General features: G+C 43.7%; 1 protein-coding gene across 1 annotated transcript in view; it reads right to left on the reverse strand.

Moving 5' to 3' along the window:
- Positions 1–8,455, reverse strand: part of CTPS1 (CTP synthase 1) — a 29,574-nt gene extending 21,119 nt beyond the window's left edge. The window contains exons 1-7 of the mRNA XM_065421528.1: positions 8,384–8,455; positions 7,107–7,284; positions 6,014–6,184; positions 4,968–5,068; positions 4,122–4,238; positions 2,140–2,223; positions 1,805–1,885 (exon numbers count right to left, since the gene is read on the reverse strand). Coding sequence (XP_065277600.1) covers positions 1,805–1,885; positions 2,140–2,223; positions 4,122–4,238; positions 4,968–5,068; positions 6,014–6,184; positions 7,107–7,272 — 720 coding nt within the window. The 5' untranslated portion in view covers positions 7,273–7,284; positions 8,384–8,455. The remainder of the gene's footprint in view (positions 1–1,804; positions 1,886–2,139; positions 2,224–4,121; positions 4,239–4,967; positions 5,069–6,013; positions 6,185–7,106; positions 7,285–8,383) is intronic.
- Positions 8,456–10,106: the final 1,651 nt, after the last annotated feature.

Consider the following 10,106-nt stretch of genomic DNA (forward strand, 5'->3'; position numbering starts at 1 on the left):
ACTGAATGGGCCATAGAGGTTGAACTCCCTCCCATGCTCCGTTTGTTTTGCCCAATTGCATCTGGTCTTGAACGGATATCACAAGCTCTTTGGGGTAGGGACTATCTTATTTTAGGATTGTGCAGTGCCCAGTACAATAGAGCCATTTCCTGACTGGTGCCTCTAGGTACTACTGTAATATAAACCAGTAATAATTGATCTCTCCAGACCAAGACTGAGGCATGTACGCAGGGCACAGAGAAGCTTGTACTGTTGTCAAGAAAGAATTTGACAACTTTCACCACCACTAAATTTACAAAAAAGGTTTTAAAAAATAGTTAATTTAAGACTAGCCAAACCATTCTGTACGGCTGAGAAGGGAGGTTATTTCAATATCTCTAGTCCATTCAACTCTTCGTGTTTCCGATGAAGGGATTTGACTTGTGACACTTGTCCACTGGGAATAAGACTGCACTTAATCTCACAAAACATTCCATTCCAACTTTGAAAGTCCTGCTTCCTCCTGGATTCAAATGGAAGCTGAATTCAGTTCTCCACAGAAAGAATTAAGCAGCAATTATTTCTCCTTATATAGTAAATAGCATTTAGCATTAAAGTGTGATTATGGTTCAAAAGGACAATATGTAAAAAAAATGGCACCTACTTAGTCACTTTACTGAAAATTCAATACATTTTACTTCTATCTGCCCTGCAGCTAGATTTTATTCTAGTTTACACAGCAACAGAATTTTTAGCCAAGATCCAAATGCAGAACTGGGAACAATGCATGAACCAGTAAGACTCAACTTGACTTTGCAGTGCTAGAATTTAGAAAACTATTTTTAAAATGAACAAACTTAATCTGGAATAAATGAGACACAAATATGGTTCCCCATGAGGATTTCATAAAAGTGATACTTTAAGGTGCTATCCCCTTTAGTCTACAAAACACTTATTGGTCTAGCTTCATCTTTTGTTCATACTCAATGATTTATCTACTGACAAATAAATGATTGCCTATCATTTAACAAGTATCAGGGGGTAGCCGTGTTAGTCTGTATCCACAAAAACAACAAGGAGTCCAGTGGCACCTTAAAGACTAACAGATTTATTTGCATCTGAAGAAGTGAGGTTTTTTACCCACGAAAGCTTATGCCCAAATAAATCTGTTAGTCTTTAAGGTGCCACTGGACTCCTTGTTGTTTTTATCATTTAACAAGGAGTTTCTTGTACATGAAAGACATCACACTCTGGAGTGAAAAATAAATGTGTTGCAGATAGCATTAAAATTTCCCTGGATATCTCTTCTTGTGCAATCTGTCACTAATGTGAATAGGCAGATATGAGCAATGCCCAAGTATGACCATTAGACAGCATATTTGTACAAGGAGCAGTGTGCAAAACACACTCACAAATCCCATTACTTAAGATGGTGCAAATATTTGAGCTCTAAACGCTGGTTTTAGAAGCCATAGTCTTTCCTAAATGCAGAAGGAATTTGGAAGGTTAACAGGTCTCAAGAATAGCCATTGGGAAATAATCTGTGCAATCTGATTTAACAATTGTAAGAGGTTTATTGTACCTAGTGTACTTCTGCCTATTCAGCCAGGTATCAGGCTTACACAGAGAGGAATTGACAAATATGTGAGACACATGTATTTAAGAATTGGAGAGAAGACAAACATGTAGATGTATTTTTAGCTACACATTTTTTATAGACTAACACAGAGGAACTCTAGGCACCAAATAAAATGTTGCCCTCAGCATCTGACGGATGGCAGAAATACTGGTTACAGGGAAAGGGAGAAAGTACAGCATTTTTTACCTGTTCTGGTTCTACATGACAGAACATAGAGATCTTCTCCTTTACGGAGGTGTCCAGCGGAGTGGAGCATCTGCACACAATCTAGCAGAGAAAGCAGCGATATCAAGGTTGTGAAGCAGAACAGCAGCACTCAGGCATTAATCTGACCGGTCACTAAAAACAGTTTCTATGCCAAGTTCCTATCATGGATTATTTGTTAATATAGTTTATTACTTCTATACCACCATTGGTATGCAGCAGCATCCTATCATCCCAAGTCCAATTTAGATCAGGAAAGGTTGCTGAAGGATGCCAGCCCCACACTTTCCAAATGAATGTAATACAGCAAAACTTACCAAGTCTGGTGAGAGACCAAGTCCTCTGAGTTCACGAACACTATTCTGGGTAGGTTTAGTTTTCTGCTCTCCTGTAGAACTTGGCTAGTAGTCAAAGAAGACCAAAATATATTATTGAACTAATATGAGGAGTTCAATAGTCATTCAAGCCTTCAGTTCCTATGCATCATATTAAGTTTTAATTATGGGTGAGGAACCCTGAATTTATGATAGTCTTTCCCTCATTTCACTGCCAATTTAATCACACACAGACCCAGAGGGACTGCACGGTATTGGGGAAGGGAGAGGGAAAATATGAAGACTTTAGCTGGATAGAAGCTCAAGGTACCTGTCTAGTGCGTGCTCCCTGTAAGTAAATAACATTTTACTCTTTGAGTGCATGGAGTGAGGAAAGTGAGAGAAGGGGGCCTGAGTTAGTTGTTCCCCACCCCCAGGAACTTTTAGCAAATTAGTTGGCCTGCTGTGCTCATCTACATCCAATAGTGCTGGATAAATCACATCAAGTAGATGTTTCTGCTAAAATGATCACCAGTGAAATATACAGTGGTATTGTAGCAGTGTTGGTCCCAGGATATGAGAGACACAAGGTGGGTGAGGTAATCTCTTTTGCTGGACCAAGTTCTGTTGGTGAGAGACACAAGCTTTTGAGGTTACACAGAGCTTCTTCATGACCTGAAAAAGAGTTCTGTGTAAACTTGAAAGCTTGTCTCGCTCACCAACAGAAGTTGGTCCAGTAAAAGATCTCTCCCACCTTGTCTCACCAGTGAAATAGTTAGCGTCAACATTAACTGTCACTATGCAGAGTTAAGAGGATTGTACAGCAACTTCAAAACAGGAGAATTTGTGCAGCTATTTGCACCACCAAATTGTTATGTACTGGCTTTGGGATTATGCTGTGGAGATTATAAAACAATTACTAGTGACTATGACTAGGTTTTAATTTAGCTTTTAATCTTCATTTGTAGGACTCACAATTTATTTCCTTATCCATTTGGCATACATTGATTTAGCTTTTCTTTTGTATGGAGTCTATCAACAACATTTTGCCTTGTTTATTTGATTCTCATCTGCATCAATGATTTCAGTTTCTGCACAGTCTCAGAATAGCTTTTCTTAGCTAACTTTAGATTCCTTTTTAAAGCTGCTATGGTCCTCAGGAAACTTCTCTGTCAGATCATCATGAATTAAAGGACACTCAAATCTGAGAGTCTATGCAAGGTTATAGTGTCAATTAAACCCTCCTACTGAGGGAGACAGTTTAATCAAATTTAAAATGTACATTATGTCAGAACTATTCAACTTTGTAACTAAAACCACTCAAAAAAACCTTTAGGGACTGCCTGAGAGAATATCCTGGAAATTACTGTTTTAAAGTTTGAGAAGTTATCTGATTTATTTTGTAAGTCTGAGATAACACAGACTCTAAGAAGACACATGTAAAGAGAGGCTGTTAAAAGGGTACTAATAAACATAGAACCCAATTCTCTGTTCTGTTGCACCTTGTGTAGTCTACACCAGCACAAATTGGGTGAAAATGGTATCTACTCTGATTGATAGCATTTTACAATCACTTTACAGAAGTGTAAATGACTGCTCAACATGCAGGGAAATGGGACACTAGGCTCCCAGAGTGCACTCAGTTATGAAAGACAACAGAAATAAATATTCCAAAATTGTGCAACAAAAATATAAAAGAAATACATAACTTTACATTTGCTGAAATTCCTAACTATTTGCTAGGCACACAACAGTATCCTTTGGGAGGATATAGCTATTGTAGGATAGTTGTGAAGAGAAGACATAGGTCTCTGCATGTTCTGAATTCTTTTCTTATGTACACACTTATGTTCTGCATTACAAACACACACTACACAGATATCTTTCAGTATATGTGTATCTATACTACATCTCTAAACACATTTATAAAATAAACCCTAATTATAAAAGAAATCCCTGGCCAACACAGCTTTCCATGGACTTACCTGGGGAACTAGACTGACATGAATATTACAGAAGTTCTCTCTTTTGGCTTTGAACTGGAACTGGCGGAAAGCCTCGATGAAGGGCATACTTTCTATATCGCCCACTGTTCCACCAAGCTAAACGAAAGAAGACCATTTAGAATAGCACCAAACTTCTCATAACTGATACTACCCAGTATCTTTCTGGTCTCTTCACTTGATTTAAGAAAAAAAGGAAAACAGCCTACTGCACAGCCAATATCATTGTATGGACTCTCTGAAGAAACAGCAGCAGGATTTTTGCTGGGCATATGGTTTCCTTTAATGAGATGCTGGGTATTGGATGATGTGTTCCATGGCATTTTTCTGTTCTTCTCAGACAACTGTACATGGCCAGATGCAGGGTAAGCAAAGCTGGCCAAGAGAGGGTCCTTGGGACTCCACTCTTCCTTCTATCCAACCATTATTTTAACCCCTTAACGCCCTCTTCTTATGACAGTTTGGACTGCAGAAGAAAGGCAGCTTCCCACAAGGCCAACGTTGCTCTAGGGACTGATATGCAAGGACATTTGGTTGACATGCCTTATTACCCTGGAGTCCAGGCATATTAACTCTGTGATGAAATTGAGCTCCAATGCCCTAGGCAACAAGAAACCCAAAGTACCACCACTTCACCCTGCTAGAACACCACGCTGACACGCACACAAAATGGGGTTTGTTCTTTTTGAATTGTCCCAATCAATAGGATGAAAAATTGTTTAACAAAATAAACAACAAAAAACACATTCTCTACAAGGTTTAACTGCCAGTGCACAGTTCAGTTTACTCTGCATGAGAATCAAGACTAAGGAGGGAAATGCTACAAACCTCAATCACACACACTTGGGGTTCAATGCCATCTTCATCCACAGGAATTCGTGCCTGCCTCATTACCCACTCCTGGATAGCATCTGTGATGTGGGGAACAACTAGAAGAGAAATAGGGACAAAGGTTAAAACCACAGTCTACATAAATTGCGGTCTAAAACTCATTGTGTAGCAAATTGAGATTAACTGGCCATTGCTTCTCATTCACATCTAATGTTGTTGATATGTCTTTTTAATCAAAGCATTCCTTTTAATAAGTGGTAATTCCTAGCCATGACCTTTCAGATGAGGAGATGTAGTCCCACTCCACATCTCAGACAACTGTAAGTGATGTTTTTCAGTTGAAAGCCTCCAATACAAACTGTATTATAGGCAGAGCCTGGAGAGTTTTGTTATTTTAGAACTGTCTATGAAAGGAGTTTTATGCAAGCAGACAAAGATGACATGAAAAAAAAAAGGCAAAAAGACTAACTCAGTCCACAGAGAATGCAGCTTCCATACTGAAATCACAAGAGCAGGAAGGCAGTTTTAAATGTTACTAGACTGTGTCCTACAGTATTATTTAATGAGTTATAAAAAAGCAGTGGCCCACCTTAAATCAGCCACAAGATGTACATAATCCACAAGATACTGGTCTGAAAATGAGATTATTTGTATGCCGTGTAGTTGTAGTCATGATGGTCCCGGGATATCAGATTGACACTTTGGGTTTGTTTACACTAGAAAGTTGTCCCGCTTTAACTACAGTGATACAGTTAAAGCAACACCACTAATATGGGCAGTTATATGAGTATAAAGGTATACACCTCTATACAAGTGTAACTGCACCCACACTAGGACTTGTACCAGTATAACTATATTGGTTAAAATGTCATACCACTGACTGATATAGGTATTGCAGTATAACTTTCAAGTGTAGACCAGTCCAAAGAATTATTCAATGTCCTCTTTGTAACTCAAATGAGACGAGAAAGACGTAGAAATACTCAAGATAGGGGCAGATTTAGGTTTATATCTACAGAAGGTAAAGCGAAGCATTGCATCACCTTGGACAGTTTTGCCCAGGTAATCTCCCTTCCTCTCCTTGTTGATGACATATTGATAGATTTTCCCAGTGGTCAGATTATTGTCCTTGGTGAGACGGATATCGAGGAAGCGTTCATAATTGCCCAAATCCAGGTCTACTTCCCCTCCATCATCCAGCACAAACACCTCTCCTGCAGCAAATGGTAAGATGCAAAAACATCAGAGTCAGCTAGACAAAGTACATTCAAGCAACTTGTTTTTCTGAGACAACTGAAAGAGCTCAGTGTACCAAGACAGCTTCTTGATAAAATAGTTTATTTTATACAATTAAATATTTTAAAAAGAATAGCTAATAAAAATAAAAACCTCATAGATTAGAAAGTGGAATAGGATTAACATGTTAAAGAATAAATCACTGCACAGCCTGTGTATAACAGACAAGATTCTGAGCTTATTTATGATGACATAAAACTGAAATAAAGCCCTTGAGATCAGACTTTCACTGAAATGTATTCTAACCTTTAACATCAATTCAATAAATCTGTAAGGAAATATTTACAAGTCCAGCATAGTCATTTTTTAATCGAAATTACTAGTATCAATATTTGTTCTACATACTCTCAAGGTGAATCTACACATTACAAAGGCTTTAAAGAAAATATAGAATTGGATTCCCTTTAGAGAGGCAAACAGTCCTCAGTACACCTTTCTAAGAGATGTTTGTTTAAAGATCACAAAATCCTCACCAACATTGTCTTATCCACTTTCTCCAGCTATTCATCTCTCTCTTTTCCCTCTCACTCAAAAACAGTTTTTTTATTTCCTTCTTATGCAGATAAAAAGGTTTGGGCCCCCACTAGGCAAGTAGCCATGTCCTACAACTGCAACAAAAAGGAGCTGACAATACACAACTTTCACCTGAAATCACTGATGGGCTTATCACTGATGCATGGGAATTAGCCTTTGCTAATTTCAAACCTTCATCCTGGAGAAGGTGTAAGAGTGTACAGAATAAGTTGTTTATATCAAAATATTTCCCTACTCTCCACAAAAGCCTTAGGACCATAAAAAATTTAAATTAGAGGAATTTTATGAATGCAGAGTTCAGCTTACCATGCTCATACGGAGAGAAGGTCCCTGCATCAATGTTAATATATGGGTCAATTTTAATGGAAGTGACATGTAACCCACATGATTTCAGGATTGTCCCAATGCTGCTTGCAATGATCCCTTTCCCAATCCCTGAGATGACACCACCTGTGACTAGAATGTACTTCATTTGTCTAAGGACCTAGAAAAGAAAATATTCTTTGTTAGACAGCAAGATCTCTGTCAATTTAAGTGGACAAAAACATATGGCCAAACCGAAATAAGAATGTTCTCTGAAAATATTTGTGGAACAATAAGAAAAGTATAGGAAGATTAAAATCTCTGCTCTGTTAATATGTTCAAAGCAAGTATTCACAAACAGAAGAGGTGCACTAGTGTCTATTGGACTATCAATAAACTAGGTCTAGTCCTTTTCGAACTGTATGCTTCACTACCAGATGCTGTCTGTCATGGAAGTCTTGCTGCTCCAGTTAAGTGAAGTACCCCCCATACTACAGGAGCAGAGTAAAAGAGCAACAGAGTCCATATTTAAATGGCTGGGGAAATTAGGCAGAGCCCGATGTCTACACTGCATCTGGGAACGGCCAGTCGGAGGTTGCAGGGCTCAGGCTAGCGCACCTAATCTTGCTGTGTAGACACTGCAGCTGGGGCTGGAACAGAGGCTCTTACACCTGGGAGGAGTCAGGGGGTGAGGGGACTGCAGATCCTGGCGCACTGCAATGTCAAAGCACCATCCCCGCAGCTAGGTCTAACCCGCTGGCACACGCCCTGCTGCATTACCACGGACAGAACCCCTTGTGCTAGGCGCTGTACAGTGACTCCCTGCCCCCGGGGGGCTAGCAATCCAGAGACCCAGGCACTCTGCTGAGGTGGCCCGGGCTAGTACCCAGCGGGCGAGGGGGGGAGCACGGCCACGAGGCATTGGGGCAACGAGACACCCCGCCCCTCCCCCCAGCGACCCCAGCCCGCGCCACGCCGCCAACACACCTTTGGGCGGGCCCTGTCTTAGCCCCGCCCCCAGCTGGGCCGCAGCCCGCCCTTTCCCAGCCCGGAGCTGTCAATGCCTGAGGGTTCCCTCTGCCGCGGGCGGGCCCTCCAAGCGACACCCCATCGGCTGGGGCCGCACCCCGCCGGGCCCGACCCCCTCATCAGCCCCCCGGCTGCCCGGTCCCGTCCGCACCCCCCCGCCTAGCCGCTTGGTCCCGTCCACCCTCGCCCGCCCGCCCGCATGTTTTCCCACCCAGCTGCCTCCATGGTCCCGTCCTGCCCCTCGCTCTCACCGTGCCCGCTGGGCCCGGTGGCGGCGGCGCGAGGCAGGTGTGCGCGCGGGCTCGAGCCGGCTTGGAAGTGAAGTGAGCGCATGAGGCCGGCGTGCTGGGAGCGCACGCGCGTCGCTGAGAAGACGCGCCTGCGCAGTGAGCTCCACGGATTCAGAATCAGCCGCGTTCATCGCTGTTGGGCGCTCTCGGCGAGGGGGCGGGGTCTGGTCGGGGCGGGGTCACTGTCGGTGGGGCGGGGCTGGGTCCTGCAGTGGGCAGTGAGAGCTGGGTCTGGCTGCCAGCTCGGGCCATGCCAAGCTGCCTGCCCTGCTGCAGAGCCTCTGTCTGCACTCTGCCCCTTGCCTGCACCCAGCCTGTGCCCTGCTCTGGCTGTGGTGCCCCCATCACAGCCACCAGGCCGGGAAAATGGCACCGCTTGGTATGGTCTTCAGTTACACGGTCACTTTAGCATTGTCCCAAGAGCCCAGCACCCCTGTGCTCAGGGCAAGGCTGTAAGATGTGCAGTGACCGAGCTACACTTTTCTCCAGTGATCCTGCAGGCAGGATTGCCTCCTCCTGGGTCCTGTGCCTCTAGCAGGCAACCATCATGCAGGATTCTCCTCTAGCTGAGCGGTTCTCTTCTCAAACTGTGGGTCGGGACCCCAAAGTGGGTCACGACCTCATTTTAATGAGGTTGCCAGGGCCAGCATTAGACTTGCTGGGACCCGGGGCAGAAGCTGAAGCCCAAGCTTCACCCCCACCCGGGGCGGCAGGGCTGGCCTTACCATGAGGCGAACTGAGGTGGCAGCCTCAGGTGCCAGACTGTGTGTGTGCGGGGGGATGGGGGGGTTGCCACTAGGACCCAGAGTGTAGAAAATTGTGTCTGCTACTGGTGCATACGTATTCCCTCTGCTCTAGATGCTCAGAAATGGTGGAGTGCTGTGCTGGAGGAAGGAGGGCACAAGAGACATAACAGGCAGGCAGGAGAAGAGGTGAGAGGGAATAACAGAAAGCAGCAGGAGCTGCAGGGAGAGAGAGGAGGAGGAGCCTCTTATGTACCTCTCCAGCACACCCAGGAGCCTGGACTGATTAACACCAGGTTCTCAGGGAGCTTCCTGTTTCCTACTGCTTCCCTGAACCCACTTGAGAAGAACAGGCAGTGAACTGAAGTAGTAGGAGCTAGTTAGGCCCTTAACACACTGATATCTTCCCTCACTCAGACCCTGCTACCAGCCTGCTTATTTGTCCCCTTCAATTGAGTGTTGAGAGCCACTATAGCTGGCACAGAAGAGCAGTCATGAGTGAAAGAAGAAGCGCCTCTGTGGGGCAGCATTCAGAAAAAGAAAGCAAGCAAAGGAAGCTTTTCTATCTAAGCAGGAAGGAGCTCTCCTGAGATACATAGACACAAATGTTCACGGTGAGCCTTCCGGCCCCAGTGAGGATGGGAGTGGTGAGGAGATGCCTGATCTTCCAGTTATTCAGAGTGCAGGTGACCTGGCAGCTACTGCAGCATCCATATCTCCATCTCAAATGGCTGTAACCATGCACATTCCTGAAGAAGAGTGTATATCAGAGAAGAGTGTGGTGGAGGCGCAAGAAACAGCTGCTGCTGAGTTTAGTTCCTTAAGTCTAGATGATCCAGGACTGTGGACCCACTTGAGCAGTAGCCTGAGGGACTTCCTTGTACTGCAAGGGCCACAGCAAGTGAAAAACTTCATGTTCCCCAAAGACAATGAAAATAGAA

The sequence above is a fragment of the Emys orbicularis genome, chromosome 23 (genome assembly GCF_028017835.1).
Source record: "Emys orbicularis isolate rEmyOrb1 chromosome 23, rEmyOrb1.hap1, whole genome shotgun sequence".
NCBI classification, from domain to species: Eukaryota; Metazoa; Chordata; order Testudines; family Emydidae; genus Emys; species Emys orbicularis.